At 38.8% G+C, this 18,568-nt stretch overlaps 1 protein-coding gene across 1 annotated transcript; it reads left to right on the forward strand.

The window, feature by feature from the left end:
* Window positions 1–2,714: 2,714 nt before the first annotated feature.
* Window positions 2,715–13,481, forward strand: LOC131223532 (polyadenylate-binding protein 7). Its single transcript, XM_058218977.1, has 10 exons — window positions 2,715–3,171; window positions 4,140–4,258; window positions 4,419–4,612; window positions 7,080–7,339; window positions 7,449–7,555; window positions 7,661–7,850; window positions 7,943–8,238; window positions 8,336–8,476; window positions 12,662–12,868; window positions 12,964–13,481. Exons 1-10 carry the CDS (start codon window positions 2,964–2,966, stop codon window positions 13,162–13,164), a joined length of 1,923 nt encoding a protein of 640 aa, XP_058074960.1. The 5' UTR covers window positions 2,715–2,963; the 3' UTR covers window positions 13,165–13,481.
* The last annotated feature ends 5,087 nt before the right edge of the window (window positions 13,482–18,568 follow it).

The following is an 18,568-nucleotide window of genomic DNA, read 5'->3' on the forward strand; positions in this document are numbered from 1 at the left end:
TCCTTAAGAAGATTTTAATGGTGGATATCCAATCATATTGTTTTCCTGTGGTGTGTTCCACCTGAGACTTATATTCCTATTATTTTGGTATCAATCATAAAATGACATGTAAAAATGGATTAACGGAATGGATGAATCACAGGGCACCGACCACCAGCCACGGGGCTGGTGGCAGGGAAGTAGCCAATCCGTTACCCCTCCAGGCTCCAGCGACTGCGAGGGAAGAAGGCGAAAACACTGATACTCCGGTTGAGCGACTATCTATACACATGCACACATCTAATTTACACGTGGCACAAATGTAGCTCAATCTAGACTTTCCAAATAGTGGGAACAAATGTATGTGGTGAATGCGCAAGAAATCAGATTCTTTCAGTATAATCTAACTTCCAATTAATAGACCTTTATTTTTTGAATTTAGACCGTTGACTCTCTCATTTCAGAAGTTGTTTTAATGGCCATAAAGTGGGCTTGTAATGTCATATTAATTTTTTTTTTTTGGTATGTAATCCATCCAAGGTGGAACCCACCATTTGGACGGTTTTGATTGGAGTACTTCCATGCGGTTTCTGGTTGTATTTATGCTTTATCAATCATCTTCCAATTTCTAGCGTATGAAAGAACTATTCGAGTTGGGACGCGGATTGCGTCCTACCCACGCCCGGTAGGGATGAAAGTCCGGCGGGTTGGGCCAGGTTGGTACTCAAGCCTAACCCAACCCAAGACTCCTATGCCGCAACCCAAACCCAACCCAACCCAATCTCGGGTTGAAAATTCTCAACCCAAGTCCAACCCAAGCGGACTCGGTTGGGTTGGTCGGGTATATACATGCTAATATTTTTATTATTACATAAGTTTATTATGTTTCAATATGGGACTTATTTTTTGTATCTATAATTTTATTAATTATATATGTGATTATTCATTATAAATAATTTCATTTTTTTTTTTAAAAAACAAGCTAAAATATAACACAACTACTCCTTTAAAATTCATGTAGCATAGCACGAAGTCTATTTGAGAGAGAGAAATCTGACATATCTTGTTAGCTTGAGTCCTTGGAAATGACGTAGACAAATGAGACTCGATGTCACTAGTGTGCCTTCAATACAAATGATCCACACTCAATTATAATTTATAAGTAACTTATATATTAATCGGGTTCGGGTTGGGTCGGGCAACCCAAGACCTTAACCCGAGCCCAACCCAAGTTTTATCGGATTGGTGTTTGTATAACTCAAGCTTAAGATCGAACCCGAAATATCCTGTCCGAGCCCAACCCAATGTCGGGTTGGTCACGGGTCGGTCGGGTTGAACCTGCCCAACTTTCAGCCCTATCGCCTGGACAGTAATCCGTCCGGGCAGGGCTCTGTGGGACCCACCGTAATGTAAGTGTTTCATTCACTCCGTTCATCTTTTTTCTCAGATCATTTTAAGATATGAGTCAAAAAACTGAAGTAGCTTAAAAGCTCCAGTGGACCACACCAAAGGAAGTTGCGGTGATAATAACACTCACCATTGAAACGTTTCTAAGGGCCATCATGTTGTTTTTTTTTACCATCCAACCTATTAATAAGGTCATATAGACGTGGATGAAGCGAAAAACTAAATATCATATTGATCCTAAACTACTCCAGCTCCCAAGAAGTTTCGAACGGTGGACGTTCAATTGTGGTCAACTTAAGCCTTTTTCCTCCCTTGTTTTTTGGTTGATACCTTAAAATGATCTGATAAAACCTATGAACAGCGTGGATAAAATACTACATCAAGGTGGGCCCCACAGAGCCCGCGGGGTAGGACGCAATCCGCGTCCTTCAAGTTGGAATCACAAGTCCTGCACACGTGTCACGAACGAGGGCCTCGCACATATGCGAGCATGTGGACCAGTCACCGTAAAATCACCCTGTTCAAAAACAAATCAAGCCAATGTATTCATCAGGTGGGCCTCAGATGTATGAGAAATAAGGACAAGAACCAATGGTCCACATTCAAATCACACTTCCCAATGAATAACCTAACGGCCTAATTTTCGGTCACGAACACGTTCAAGATAGACTCCAGTTTTGAACACGGTCTGGATCTCTCACACATTTTCCACGTCAGTACGTGTGTGAAGTATCCCATCCATCTCACTCGCGCGAATGCTGTCTATTTATCTCCAGAAATGGAAAACCGCAGCGTTGGACGCCAGGAGGGTCAGTGGTCCGTGGCAAGAGGCGTCCATCGTGGTTGAGATTTCGCTGCAGAAGAAACAGAGAAATCCCATAAGTAATATGGTACATTCATTTCTCCACAGCATATAGGGAAATCCAATGCACAAATCTGAACCGTTCATCTAGTTTTCAGAAACACAGGTCATTCATATTTCAAAATCAAACCAATCAAATATTCCTATCCATCAGTTTACTTAAATTTCCCACACCAACAGTTATTTTAAACCGTTACATTGCATCCCAAGAATCAGACAGCTAAAATCATCCAATGTACATATAATTCAAAAATATATCTTATCTATACTAAATAAAACTAGATCAACGGTCAGAAATGATAATTAAGTATGCACGCGGAAAATAGGAGTATGAAAATTAGTTTCTACATATTCTACCGTATAAGCCGCAGAGAAGGAGAGAGAGAGTCCGGTAGAGAGAGAGGGGTGACGTGGCAGGGGACTGGGTCACCCTTTTCCCAACCATATGATGATACGCCCTTCCAAAACTCCCGCTCCTCTTCCACCCAAATCCTCTCTCTCTCTCTACCCTCTCTCTGCTCTCTCTCCCCAATCCAAACCCTAGAAATACAGCAGCTCTCTCTCCTTCTTTCCTTCCTTTTCAGCAGCTGCAGCAGCATATCTCTGCTTCTTTCTTCTTTCTTCTTATCTATTTCATACATAGTCGCTCTGTATATATATATCTTTCTAGTTTTTTTATTTTATTTTTCTGTAAGGATATCGTACGGTAACAGTAATGGCGGTCCCACCACCACCACCACCACCGACGGTCCCCGCCCACGCTTCGCTCTACGTGGGAGACCTCCACCCGGACGTGACGGAGGGTAATCTGGTGGACGCCTTCTCCGGGACCGGGAATCTTGCATCAGTCCGCGTTTGCCGCGACTCCATCACCGGACGTTCGCTTGGCTATGGCTACGTCAACTACATTACACCTGAGGACGGTATATTGCCTATCTTCCTTCTTTCTGCATTATGTTCTTTCGATATACGGTGGATTGGAAATCTCGTTCTGGTGCTCTGTTTTCCAGTTTATTTTATTTGTTTGAATTCTCGAGTTCGTTTTATTGAATAATCTCCTTTTACGTGGAATTATATGATTCTTGAGCCGACCTTGATTGTTGAGTTTACACAAGTGGGGCCCCGATTGGATGATCCAGGACGTTGATATGATTGGTTGCAGTGTGGATATGAGATTCCTAAAAAATCTCCGTGAGGGAACTAGCCTAATCTTAAGGACGGCAGCATCCAATGGGAGTCGTTAAGAAGGAAGTACAGGAAGTGTTCTTATTATATGAGAGAAGGCCAGAGATTCGATTTCTATGACATTCGAATCTGGATGATTTTTAGGAAATTCACCATCCACGTAGGGGTAGAACAAGTTGATGGCTGGATTACCTGGCCAACTACCCCACTTGCATGAAGTCAAAGGTCAAGGATACTGTGCATATCCATCACTGGAGGATCATACAATTTCTTTTGTATCAGGTTTATTTGTCGAGAACAGTGTCCTTAGGCACTGTGTTTGTCTGAGTGGGCCCATGTTTTCCTATCTGTACTGTTTTTTTATTGATCTGGTGAGCCGACCATCCCTGATCAGATGATCCTATCCTTTTAATCAGTGGGGGCTGCAGATAGCAATAGATGGAAAAAAAAAACTTGAGATATTGGATGGCTCATTTAATCAATGATCATGAATATTGATCCAATAGGCCCCACTTTTACAGACTTGGTTTCCTTAGATATTTTACACGTCCTTTGATTGCATAATGCATCTTTGATTGTTGGATTCAGTTGATTGTTGTGATGCAATGAAATCCCTTTCTGGGTTTCTTAATTATTGAATCTCTCCCTCTCTCTAACTTTCTTTGTTCTCTCTTTTTTTTCTTTTTTCTTTTTTCCATTCAAATAGCAACCCGTGCTATGGAAAAGTTGAATCACACTCCATTGAATGGGCAACTGATAAGAATCATGTGGTCTCATCGAGATCCGGATGCAAGAAAGAGTGGGATCGGGAATCTGTTTGTGAAGGTATACTCATAACAAAACAACAATGGAGATATTTAGGAGTTATTGTACCATTGGTTTTCATTTTCTTCTTCTATAGTGTGGGATGTTCCATTGAAAAGAAAACAAAAGTTTGGGATGTTTCCGTCTAAATGGTGATATGCGTTTTGGGTATTTTGTGCAGAATTTGAATGAATCAATAAATAACGTAAAGCTTCACGATATGTTTTCCAAGTTTGGAAAAATTTTGTCTTGCAAAGTCGTTATGACTCAGGATGGGAAGAGTAGAGGGTATGGATTTGTCCAGTTTGAATCTGACGAATCCGCAAATGCCGCCATTGAGAATGTTAATGGCTCCATGGTTGAAGGCAAGCAAATGTATGTGTAGTTACTTCTTGCGCCAACCCACCCCCCCCCCCCCCCCCCAATTTCCTTTCTGTTTTCTGCTTTTTGTTCTGTGATTTGTTTTTCTTGTTTCTATAGCTATCATGAATGCATATTCTTTACCCGTTTCCTCCAATTAGTTACTTGTCTGAAGTGTTTGTCTTGATTGGTCAACCTAGTAGCTCTTTGATACTTTGTGAGTGGTTCAATTATTCTTGAAACTTGAAAGAGGCCACACCTATGGCACTCCTGGTGGCATTTAGTAAATGGCGTGCCCCTATTAGTAAATAATTGACACTTATGGATCAATGTGGACCGACCAGTTGATACGCCCCCTCATGGATGGCCAATGTCCAAAAATTGCAATGATCAAGAATTCTCACTAATTTTGCCAATAGACTTTCTTCTAGATTGTTACTATAAAACGTTTGATCTGATGGTTAAAATTCCAATCAGCGCAATTCGAGCCATGGCTCATCCAAGAGGTAGCCCACTGATTTTGCAGTCCAGATCCATTGCCATGCGCACCATTTAATGGTTTTTAAGAATGATATCATCTAATCTATAGTACTGTAAAGAGGTAAGTATTCTCTGTGTGTGTGTGTGTGTGTGTGTGTGTGTGTGTGTGTGTGTGTGTGTCATATTTTACATGACAAGTCTACTACCTGTAGACTATAGTAAGGTATCTCAAAATGGTTATGTAATGGACGTAATGTAATGGTAACAGTGGACACCGAAGTGTTACGTGTTACAGATTTGTAATGGCCAAGGTATTCCATAACTGTTAAGTCATGTTTTTCTAATTAAATTATTTTATCATAATTACCAAATTACTTATATAATTCATGATTCACATTTGGTTTCTATTTGGATATGATTTGAGCTTTTTAAGAATAAATTATACATTTTTTATAAGATTTAATCACAAAGAGTAGAGCAACCCATGCATACCAATGTGTGCAAGATTTGGGATGTTTATCAAGTGGAACTCTTGCAAACCGTCCTTTTCTAAAAAACTAGTTGAGTCCATAACCATTCATAGGTCCTTTTCGATTGTTGAGTCAATGGTTGTGCATCGTTTCTCATTCGATTGCTTGAATTGAGACTGTAGTCATCACTGGAGTTGTGAGCCCCTATTTGAGAAAAAGATAGTATGAGAAATGAAAATGATAGAAGAATTCTAACTAAAGAAGCATTTTTTGTCCTCTTAAAATATTATATGATCTTTATATTTTAATAGTTATAACAGAATATTGATATCGTAGCATCATGCGTGTTAGGTAAATTCCATGCACCTTTTTAACGACCAACACAGCACAACATGAGTTGGGGAGTTTATTTTAACTCAGCTGAGTCACCTAGTCATGAAAAAACTTGGAAAAACTTGTCAGTCACATCGATATTGTATCCTTACCAAGTCTACACTTTTTCTTCTTTTTGCTCGGTATCAAAACAGAGTTTACTCAGGCAAGTCAGGGGTTGACTCTCTGACTTGGCTAACCTTGATGCTGATTCCATGGTTGCTTAGATGTCAGCCCCACGCATACGAACAGGGCACAGACACAAAACCCCAGACCGTCCATCAGTTGTGCCCCATCCATCAGTAGGTGCGATCATATGCATTAATTCGTGGGTCAACTTTCTTTTGACCACAGGATGATTTTAACCATTTGTTATCACCAATTCACCATTAAACATCCATTTCAGGGCCACCAAATGGATGATTAGGATCATTCAATTATTTTCATTTTATGTATATGTTGCATCCATCATGTGGACCATAGTTTGAACGGAATGCAGGCAGTGGAGGGCATAAATTGGACTTTATGGATTAACTAAGTTTCTTAATGTATGTGTTTGCTGATACGTTTTTCAGTGAGGATGTTTTCAACTTTTCCCTGTTTGCCTATTAGGTGCCTTGCCGTCAATAATTTTGTTCTATTTGATTATTATTGGTTGGATCATCCGATCATAGCCTTATTGTGCATGGGGCATAACTCAAAAATCGCATTCATTGGACAATCCTAATCATTCGATGTTGCTCATTGAATCTAGACTGTTTAAGGTTTTCTTTTTTGCCATCCATCTTGATGGCCACCAATTGGATGGTCTAGATCATTTATTTAGTCAAGTTTGGTGATATGCTCTAGCCATTGCGGAGCACCTTAATTTGGATGATGTGGATTCAATGGTTGAAAATGTGCATGGTAATCTAGCATCATCATTTGTTATTTGTTTATTTCTTACTTTGTCTTTAACACTAATTAATTTTCAGATAATCAATAGTTTATTAGTTTCTTTATGTCCTACATTGAATGTGCATTTTTACTACTAAATCAAAAGTGTTCCACCTCCCAAACCTCCTCAAAATTAGACCCTTTCACACTTACCTTGCATGTTTGTCCTGCTTCTTTTGTAATCATTTATCCCTTTGTATTTACTTTACTCTTGTATGGTGTAGTTATGTAGGTCACTTTGTCAAAAAGAGTGAACGCATGTTACCCAGCCCTGATGCTAAATATACCAATTTGTATATGAAGAATCTTGATCTAGATATTACAGAAGAACTTCTCCGAGAGAAGTTCTCCGAATTTGGGAAAATTACTAATCTTGTTATAGCAAAGGACAATAGTGGAAACTCAAGGGGATTTGGATTTGTAAATTTTGATGGCCCTGATGATGCCAAACGGGCAATGGAGACGATGAATGGAGTGCAGCTTGGTAAGCCTCGGTGTTGCAAAACGACCTTCTTGTTTTCCTTTGTTTTGCAAAATACTATGATGGTCCTCAAAACCTGAGTTTGTATTTCTCTGTGGCTTGCACCAAATAGGTACTAAGACTATATATGTAGCAAGGGCCCAAAAAAAAGCAGAGCGGGAGCAAATTCTCCGTCGTCAATTTGAGGAAAAGCGCAATGAGCAGATGCTCAAATATAAGGTAGTGTTTTTTAGTACTGTGACTCTTGGATTTTGATATTCTCTTCTCTTACATTATCTACTTCTGCTGTGTAATGATCATTTACTAGTTTTTGCCCATTTCCAGGGCTCAAATGTCTATGTAAAGAACATAGATGATGACGTTGATGATGATGAACTGCGAGAACATTTCAGTCAGTGTGGCACAATCACTTCCGCCAAACTAATGCGCAATGATAAGGGAATAAGTAAGGGGTTTGGATTTGTGTGCTTTTCTACTCCTGAAGAAGCTGGCAAAGCTGTGAACACTTTTCATGGTAACTCCAATTCCATTTGCAGATTACTAAAATGTGTAATCATGTTTAGCCCTTCAACTTGAAAGCTTATCCTATGCTTGGATGTCTCACAGGATACATGTTCCATGGAAAACCTTTATATGTGGCAATCGCCCAACGGAAAGAGGATAGGCGTGCTCAGTTGCAGCTGCAGTATGTGCAGCGTATGGCAGCATTAGCAGGACCCTCAGCTGCTGTCATCCCTGCCGGGTATCCTCCTCTTTACTATACTCCACCTCCTGGTGTTGTTCCGCAAATTCCACCAAGGCAGGGGATTATGTATCAACACTTGGGTCTGAGACCTGAATGGAGGGCCAGTGGATTTTCACCATCAACAAGACCGCCTTTCCAACCCATGCCACTTCCTGCGGTAAGGTTCTTGTTTCTGTCATAAATAATAATGAAATTCATTGACAATAATGCAATTCCCCATTTTATTCTGCTTGTATTTTAAAACTTCTCCACAGATTCCAAACACTCCAAGACAGCATAGACAAAATAGGGGCCGGATGAATGGACATATGCTTCCCCAGGCTGGTCAATCTATACAATTTATTCCACAAACAACTCAGTCAATGAATATTTTGAAAGATGCAGGCAATCAGCAGGTATGGCCTTGTCATTCTACACAGTTCAAGCTTTCTCTTGGATCTTTTATAGATCTCCCTCCTAGATTCTTGTGCTATTTGTATTATGCAGTGCTAAACAGTATCTATTATATGCATGCATTATGTAACATATACGATTTCCAGCATTCTCGTAAAGCATTAGTGACATTGCAGTATTTTGATACAAAGATGCGTTTTTATGAAAAGCCGACAACTTGGAGTGTAAAATTGGATAAAGATAAAAGGGTACACCTCACATCTAGAGAGAGGTGCTTCTGATTTTGATGTCAAAGCTGTTGAAATTATGCAGCTTATGAGGATATTGTTTAAACATGCCGGGTTGTTTGGTGCATAGATCGCGGAAAGCCAAGATGTACCCTAAAAACAAGATTTCACTTAAGGGTAGAGCTAGATTTTTCTACAAAGCCAATAGGCTGTGTAGACAAAGTGAAGTCTGAAACTTGTATGTGGTTGTAACTCTAAGCTAGAATGGTTATATATATATATATAATTATTAATAAGGTCTTAAAACTTGTTAAATGGCATCATTGCACAACTCGACTAAGTTGTATCAGATGACCTTATGAGGAAAATTCCGAAACAATCTAGAATAATATGCAAGAATGGTAAATCAATTGAAATAGAAAGACATGCTATCCACCCTTTATGTACCTGAATTTGAATAGATTCAGCCAAACGTTATGATTGTTGATGTATCATGTTATTACATATATTTACAAAGTATAAATTCGCGTAATGAATTTCAAGAAATTCAATTAATGAAGATGTTGCGGGGGGCATCTTGATGCGACTCCAAGGATGCACTGTATTTATACAATGGGGTGGGGTGGCCTGCAAGGTGGGGCCTATGAGATGCAGGATGGCCACAAGATGGGACCTATTGTGGGACCGTGTGATTTGGGGACCCGTGCGATGCGGGAGTTGCTCACAAGGAAGACTCGCCTGGGTTTGTTTGGGAGAGCCAGAATATAGGGGTAAATCAATGCTCCCCCAACAACTCTGGAGCTTTTGGTGCGTTAGCTAGTTGTCCGTTATCAAAGTGGTATCGGAGTGGGAGCTCAGGGATCGAGTCTCCTCACCAATGTAGGTGGATGATGCGAGGGCATCTTGGTGCGGCTCCAAGGATGCACTGTATCTCCACACTAGGGGTGGGGTTGTCCATGAGGTGGGGCCTGTGAGATGTAGGATGGCCATGAGGTGGGACCCATTGTGGGACCATGTGATTTGGGGACCCGTGCACAGGATGGTCGCGAGGTGGGACCCATTGTGGGACCATGCACTTCGGGGACCCATTTGATGCGGGGGTTGCCCACGGGGAGGACTCGCCCGGGTTTGCCTGGGAGAGCCAGAATATAGGGATAAATCGGTGCTACCCCAACAGCTCTAGAGCTTTTGGTGAGTTGGCTGGTTGTCCGCTATCAAAAGTACCTATAGACTATCATTTGCCCAACATCTCCATAGCTTGATTTACTTGCTCTTTTTAATGTATTCTTAATTTCTTATTTTATAAAAAAATAGAATCATGTACGCATTAATGTAACTTGGACACAAATTTGTGATGTCAACATGGAGTGCATAGGAGAGGGACCCTGAACCAACACTGCAGCACGTCCATTCATGTATAATGAATTTGAAAGTGTATTATATAAATTTTAGTTGACAAAAGCATTAGATATAGAAAAATGTACTCGCGTGACTACAAATTCGATATAGGAAAATGTACTTGCATCACTACAAATTCGTTAGAAGCATATAAATATGGTATTATGCTAAAATACTAGAATAAAATATAATTTTAGGTTATTTCCTAATAGTTGTTAAGTATGTGTTCTAAAGTGTGTCTGATATGTTATGTCAGACATGGTTTTTAGAAAAGGGATTGTACTTGTTAGTTGTTACAATGTAGATGTCTACTACTTCAAAATACTAACAAATACCGCAATAAAAACGAAGTCAACAAGATACAATGCAACACTCAACTATAAGTTTATAACAGTTCTGCAATGAGTACTCAAAAGTCCCAATATTGGTAGTAATTGTTGGTCATACATATGACTTTCCCATTATGGAATCATATCAAAGGACTTACCGAATGCTATTAAATGGCAGAAAGACATGTTAGGCAGATATGCATCACCTGTTGCATAAGCAGCTTACATCTCTGACCACTGACACTTAAGTTCCAGTGACTAGAGAAAATCAAACTTGTTGTTCATTGGTGATATTGAGTTGTCTTAATATAATTCAACCTTCCTATTAAAACTAACAAATTAAAGGAGCAACCTGTTTAGATTATTAACTAGACAAGGAAGAGAGCGAATTGCTATCAAAGAGTTTAAAGTTTAAACCCTAAAACGGGGAGGTTCCAAACCCTCTCTTTATGCTTGAAGTTCTTAAAAGATAAAAAAGATCCTCCAATTCTCTCTGTGACACGGTCCTATTGCATACCGTTCTCTTTTAAATCAATTTCAATATGGTACGACTGGTCTGGCATGCACCAGGAGACTGCAGGAACTCAACATGAACCATCTCCAATGCTTCACGAGGTATCCAGCTTTATTGCCACCCTGTGTCCCCAGTGGATGGATAACAATTGTGCTTAGGGAATGTGATCTAGATGGAAGTGAGTACAACTATGGTGATTTTGAAGCATTACAATCATTTTATGAGCTTTCCATTAGTTTCATTAGTAATTATTAATGAATGATGATGCAACTTTGTTTGATGAACTTATTGGTGAACTTGATCCCATGTAAAGCTGGCAATGGCCCATCGGCAACCAACCTGTCCCACTTAAAAGCAGGGTTTGGCTTTAGCTTTTAGTGATTCAGGTCAGGCTTGGGTCAGAAAACATGGGCCATTTGAGTAAACAGGTTCGGTTCGGGTTGACTTTGGCCCAAACTGATCTGTCTGTATATAGTATTTATATAAAAATAAGTAAACAACGTTTGTCAGTTGTACACTTGCTTTTAGTTGTTAGAGATGTGGGTAAACTCGCAAAAAGTCTTGGGATCGAGCCCTTCCAATGTAATTTTTTGTGAGTGGCTGGGCTAGGATTCTTCTCATTGGTTGGTTGTTGGTCTCATCTTGGGTCACAGGTTAAGGCTAAACCTGACTTCGTTGCAACTCTTAATCCCATGGGAGTTTGTAACCCAAGGAATGCATATACCTCATGGTATATCAAAGGCGGTAAAACATCCCTCTCAGGGATTCCTGAAATGCTCCATTTTCTTCTGTAAAAACTGTGCAACCCCGAGAAGGCATGGTTGCTTTCTTTATAGACATCACATGTAAAGAGAAACAAACTTCCACCTCTCTTCCAAAAACAGTCAAAGGAATTCGCTGAACCCAGACCTTGTGAAAGTGCATTTAATAGCTGGGAATGTGCAAATTAATTTGGGACTACTTGCAGAGCTGCACTAGATCCAAGAAACAGTAGTGGCTTTGGTGACTTACCAGGATTCTCATGAATAAACAGCAAAGCAACAGGAATTATTCTCTCTTAGATTCTGCATCCTTTGCAGGCTCAACGGCTAGATATTTCCCGTCTTTCTCTCAGTTGGTTGACCAAAATGGCTCTTCGGATTCTTCTCACTGTCTTGGCTCTTTCTTGGGGTGGCTCTGAAAATGTTTCTAATTCATAGACCTTTTACTATTTTTCCATAATCATTTAGTGATAGTACTGCTAATAATGTTTGTTTCCTGAGGTCATTCTTGATCTTACTAGTCTGGACTCCACATTCATTTGACAACCAAAAGATTTGATGGTCAAGCCAATTCAGATAGGATAAGAATCATAGATGGAAATGACAGATACAGACTTCCATAAAGAAAAAAAATTTATTTGGTTCCGTTAATTTCCTGTGTGAATTCCTTTCAGATGAAGTGCGTTCTTTGATATGGCAAACACAACCAACTGATGTACTTCTCCTGTGTGAAAATATATGTTTGTGTGTGATTGTTGATACAACTTTATCAATCTTGTAGTATCTGAAGAATCCATGTTATTACTCCTTATGTCATATATTTTCTCCTCTCTTCTTTTTTCTTCTCTCTCTCTCTCTCTCTTTTTTTTTTTTTTAAAATTTTTTTTTTTTTATTTTTGATGAATTTTTTTAGGACACATGCATTGATTTGCCATCTAATGTGGTTCATATTTGGCAGCGGGCTGGACAAACTAAATACGTGCCCAGTGGGAGGCAGCGAGAGATGAACAACGGAACTGCAGTTCCATCTCCAGCTTCTAACTCTGTCGGAGCAGGAGCCTCCCAGGGGACAGAGATGTTGAGTAGCATGCTTGCGGCTGCACCTCCTCACCACCAAAAGCAGATACTTGGAGAGCGTCTCTTCCCCCTTGTCAAGAAACACAAGGTGAAACAAGGACCATGAGCTGGACCCTTTCTTTTCTCATTTTCATATGGGACATGTATGTTGAATTGATCTGTGGGAGACATTTTGATTTGCAGTTTGAGCTTGCTGCAAAGATTACTGGAATGCTCTTGGAGATGGACAATTCTGAACTGCTGCTGCTATTGGAGTCGCCAGAGTCGTTGGCTGCCAAAGTTGAAGAAGCTGTACAGGTACTCAAACTCTCGAAGGCCAAAGTTAATGGTGGTCAAGACACTCTTCATCCCAATTACTTATCAGCTGAGGTTGCCGTCAACTAAAACTAAAAAGGGTGACAGTGATGGAAACTACCTATCTCTCTCTCTTTTCTTTCTTTTTCTTTAGTAGAGGTTCTGTTTTGCAGTCTAGGATTGAGAGTTCGTTACCGAAATGAATTTTGTTGACCACTGGTTTTCATAACCTTTTTCTTTTAATGCTTTTTCATAGTTTTTACCCTTTTTTTTTTTTTTGGTGATGTTCCAAGAGTTCCAATGATTCTTTGATTCTGGATCTTTTAATGCAATGAACAATTAGAGATAAGGGCTTTTAGAGACTTGCAAAATCAAATAGATATTTTCTATCCTTTTTTGCCCTCTTCCCTCTTTTATCATGCGCATGTGATGCTGAATAAATGCATACCAAATCAATACATATTCTGATATAGGTTAAGAATAGCAGTATTCAAAATCATGATTCATCGAATTACTTATCGTGAATGTATCACTTATAAAGATTCAGCAGTACAATACTAAAATTCTTATCACCATGGATTGAATGTATCACCTGTTGCAACATTAAAGTCAAATATTGGTTCGTATTAACATGATATAGCTCTTTTTTTTTTTCTGCCTTTGAATGTTAAGATAGAGTAATCCATAAATGGAAGAACCTGCAGCTCCTCTGAAAAAGAAAAAATAAAATCAGAAAATATGGAGAGATTGAAGTAGAATAAACGCAAACCACAGAAATGAAAGATGGATATAAAAAAAATAAATCTTAATATGAGCACACTTTTTTCTTTTTTCTTTTTTTTCTTTTTTTGTTTATCTTATACACACACACACACACACCCCACATGGGCAGTCGAAGCCATGATCTCAGTGTCTACCACTAAGCCATGGGTTGGATCCCATCTTAATGAGTGTTTGGTTGCATCAAATTTCATGATATTTTGCACTGAATTAGACTGATTAATCATGAGATATCATGATATTTCTAGACAATTGGTGGGAAATTTAGAAAAATAATTTTATCTGAAATTCTTTATTCAAGAACTAATCTTCTATTATAAAATTAGTCATCATTCCATAAATAAATAAATAAGCTATTCCACTATTCAAGATTTCCTAAAACATATTACCATTGTGAATTATTTACCAAAACAAACTTCCTTAGTTCCCTCTCTTCTCTTGTGGGGAGATTGCCTTACTAGCCTTTGATGAATAATTCCCACCGAATGTTTGCTGAGCCTACTTAGCTTTTATTCTGTGTCAACATGCCATATATCCATAGCACATCCGTGCGATTGAAAAGGTTGGCCTCATCAACAAGATACGATGTGTTATTTATGGGAAGAAAAATTGTACGGATTGGATATCCTGCACATGTTATGAATGTTGACCGTTGAGTATTTGGCCTCTTATTTTTGTTTATTGCTATTTTTTAATTTCCTATTTAGGAGACTTTTGGTTCACAGCTGGGCCAGCAACAGTCAACATAATATCAACCATCTCGTCTGAGCCACAGCTCTGTGTGCACTTATTAAACCTACATTATGGGACATGCTCTTTGTCATACACCAAGAGGTTCTTTAACCGGACAGGCTTCTGAGAATGGTGACTGTCCACATGCAAGCGCATGTGCAAATGTTAACACATGCGTGAGATTTGAGTTTTCTATGAGATGGGCTACAACACACTTTAAAAAATAAAAATAATAAAATCTTATAGCATGAATATGAGGCCATTTTACATCCCAGATACGCCACAACGCATAAAACAAATGGACAGCCAGAAATTTTTTTAAGTTTACTTTGGATACTGAGACGACAAGTTAAACCGTCAGATTCTTCAGGCACAAGATCTAAGCAATGTTTCCAACTAAATAGGAAGCTCGGATCTTCCGCAGGTGGTCCATTGTAGCATGTCTTCGGCCATGTAAGATCTATTATAGGTATTGATAGTTTCTTTTTGGGAGGAGAGAAGATTGGAGAATCCCAAATGAATTGGGAGGCCGTTTCCTCTGCAACTTGTGGAATAATTGGTCCATCATGTTATCTTTGGATACCAAAAATCAGACCCACCTTAAAACTCAGGCCGGCCACACCATGTAAAATCATGCCTTGGTCGGCCTAACCATGTATAAAAAAAAAAAAGAAAAAAAAAAGAAGCATTATTAATCCTGGTGGGGTGGATCTTTTGAATGGATTGAATGGCATGTAGAAAACATGTTGTAACTTGAATGCAATCTGAAAGTTTTTAACGGTGGGCAGCGTAGCATGACCCACCTATTGTTCAGATTGGTCTGATCTTTTGAGTACATGGTGAACATGAAGGGCAAACCTTATGGTCGGATTGGAGGTGAATCCAACACAAAATTTGTAGAGGAACCGGCCTCATAATTTGGAATGCTTTGGATCTTTTCTCCTACTCTAAGATGTGTTCTCACAGAGAATAGCCACCTTCACTTTAGGATTACAATCCAATTCCATTGGATCTGAGGTTATATTCACAAATCCAAACTAATTTTAGCAGACACCGCAGATGGTGGCTGCCTAAAATCATTGCTGTCTTAAGTCGTCATAATTGAAAAGTCCTGAACTTCAAATCCATGGCTCACAAAGCTATGGTTAAGAAGGTGGTCCATATTCAACGAAAGAGGATCCTTACTCTTGCTTGGGTGGTAGACTCTCGGGAGTTTTAACACCCGGTCAAGGGTTTGAGTATCCATAGGTGGTGGAATCTCACTGCAGCGTGAGTGTGTGGGGGTGTGTGTGCGTGTGTAAAAAAAACTATATATATATGTTCAACGAAAGAGAGTTAAATGATCGAAGTGTTGATATAGTCTATTGTGAGAGTTATTTTGGGTGTCTGCAGTTCACTGTGAAGCCAGCCTCTGATAATTGGCTGAGTCACATAATGAATAGATGTAGACACCTCACCCAACATAGCGTGGACCGATTGGACCAGATCACAAGTGCTGCTTCTCACAAGGGATCCGTTGAATCCAACCTAAACCCATAGCCATTAGGACACCCAAACTAGCAGGGATGGAGATTAAAAAGCAAGGACCGTAATCCAATTTCCATCCCTAATAGGTATCCCAGGTATCATAAATAAGTCAAAGATTAAATGCAGAAATTAGATTTTCAATTTTGATGATGACCCTAAGAGCCTGTTTGGATTCAACAAAAGCTTATGAAAGGAAAGTGTTTTATGAGAAACACTATATATATTTTCAAGAAATTATGGGAAAGGAAATATTGTTTTACTTGTTTATTTTTTAACAAAATTTTCAAAGAAATTTAGGATTAATTTTCAAATTTGTTGTTTGATAATATTTTTTTTTTTAAAAAAAACATTTAAATGGTCACTAGCATGTGTTGAATTAGCACATGTGGTACATGTAGGATGCTTGAAGATGGATACTAGCACATTTAGCATATACGGCATATGTTAAGCACTTGATGCTGAATTGTGGTACATGCGGTACATGTGAGGTGCTCAGAGTTGTACAGTAGCACATGTGGTATAAGATATGCATTGCCACGTTTGACACATTAGCACTTGAAACTAGGTGGCAACACGTCCATATTGGCACCATTAGTATACGTAGCATATTTGGAGTCATTTAAAATAGATGATGGCACATGTGGAGTGCTTCGCACAAGTGGGGCTCAAGAGAAGATTAATGGTGGTATGTGGCACATTATCACATGTAGGGCACAAGAGAAGATGGATGATGTCACATGTGGCACACCGGCACATGTGGGACACTTTATGCATGGGGGATGCTGGATGGTGTCACATGTGGCGCATTAGCATGTGGGATGCCATATGTGGGATGCAAGAGAAGATCGATGGTGACACATTAGCATAAGTGGCATAGTGACACATGTGGGGTATAATCGAAGATTGACAATGGCTCATTTGGCACTTTGACACATTAGAGACATGTGAGGTGATTAAAGATGGATGGTAGTTAATTTGGGCATAATCCCTTGAGAAATATATTTTCCTTTGATTGTTGAAAAATGCTTTTTTATTAATGAAGGTGGGAAGATAAATTTATTTATTTTCTAACAAAGAAAGTAGAAAATTGCATTTCTTATAAATTCCCACAAAGAAAGAGTTGACAAGCAATAGAAAGTAAGTTTCATGGTAAACAATGTTTCTTTTCCTTTCCTTTTCAAAAATCCAAATAGGCCCTAATATAATATCATTTTTCAACTTTTCATTTTCTAATCAATCGCTTATCGTGGGCATTTTTTAAACATTTAAAAATCTTTTAAAGAATTCATTTTTACACATTTACCCTTTAATAAAATTATAAGTCTTAACACCCTAATCATCCGATGAGAAGATACCCGTTTAAGAGCTTCCAAAAGTCAATCACAATAAGCTATATGGCATTTGCCCTTTATCTATTCACTAATAACCAAAATTCCTTCACCCTCATCTATAAATACTCATACTCCATTCTTATCTCACACCCACAAGCCCTGGTGGAAGAAAGCCTTAAAGAATAAGTTGAGAGACTCATTTTTCTCTAAAGTCTTGCCCAAGTTTTAGATAAGTATGCCTTAAAGAGTAGGGTGAGAGTATCCCATCTACCATGGTCTTTACATGAGCAATCATCTTAAGTTATAGGTGAGGAAGCCCTAAAGAGTAGGGTGATAGCCTCCTCTCTCTGAGGTATTTTCCGTCCCCAAACTTTATGAGAGAGGGTTTTAAGAGTGAAGTGGATCAAAGAACTCAAATTTTTTTCTTGAATAAAAAAATACTAGTGTTCTTCCTTCTCCAATAGAAGATTTTGTAGAGTTGGAGATCTAAGAGATCCGATCATCTCTTCTTTTAGAGTGACAAAGTTATTTCCTTTCCCCTCACATCTCTAGGCCCTCGGTTAATACGAGCAACTCATTTACTACTTTTTTTAATTGTACTTTACTTACTGTGTTGCAACATTTCTCTTCTCATACACTCCTCTATTATAGTTTTACTTTATTTTATAATTTGTTTTCAAGCAATATTGTAGAGCTAAAATCCTAGTAATTTCAAACCTCATTAAGTAGAGAACATACCTTTATATGAGCAAGGAAGGGTGTCTCACACCTTTTCCGTAAGTGAGGCCTTTGAAATATGTAGTCATGACGTGGTGGAGTTATTTAAATCAAAACTACACATGCATATTAATGTTTGGGTCTATGTTGTCTACCCTGTTGTAAATTTTGAAAGTTTTGGCTAAGTAATGATTTTTTTGCCGCATTCATCTGCTGAGTAACTCCAATCTATTCCGAAGTAGAATAATTTGATTATTGGGTTAGGTGAACTTCTACCAACCTTTTTATTTGTCAACTGTAGCATGTACATAAAACATTATCGAGAATAAAAGCGTTGCACATTAAGCACATGCTAGGTAGATGTTGTATGTGAAAGCTCAATATGTTGTGTAGGTGTTCTACATGAA

Source organism: Magnolia sinica, chromosome 13 (genome assembly GCF_029962835.1).
Source record: "Magnolia sinica isolate HGM2019 chromosome 13, MsV1, whole genome shotgun sequence".
In the NCBI taxonomy this organism is placed as follows: Eukaryota; Viridiplantae; Streptophyta; class Magnoliopsida; order Magnoliales; family Magnoliaceae; genus Magnolia; species Magnolia sinica.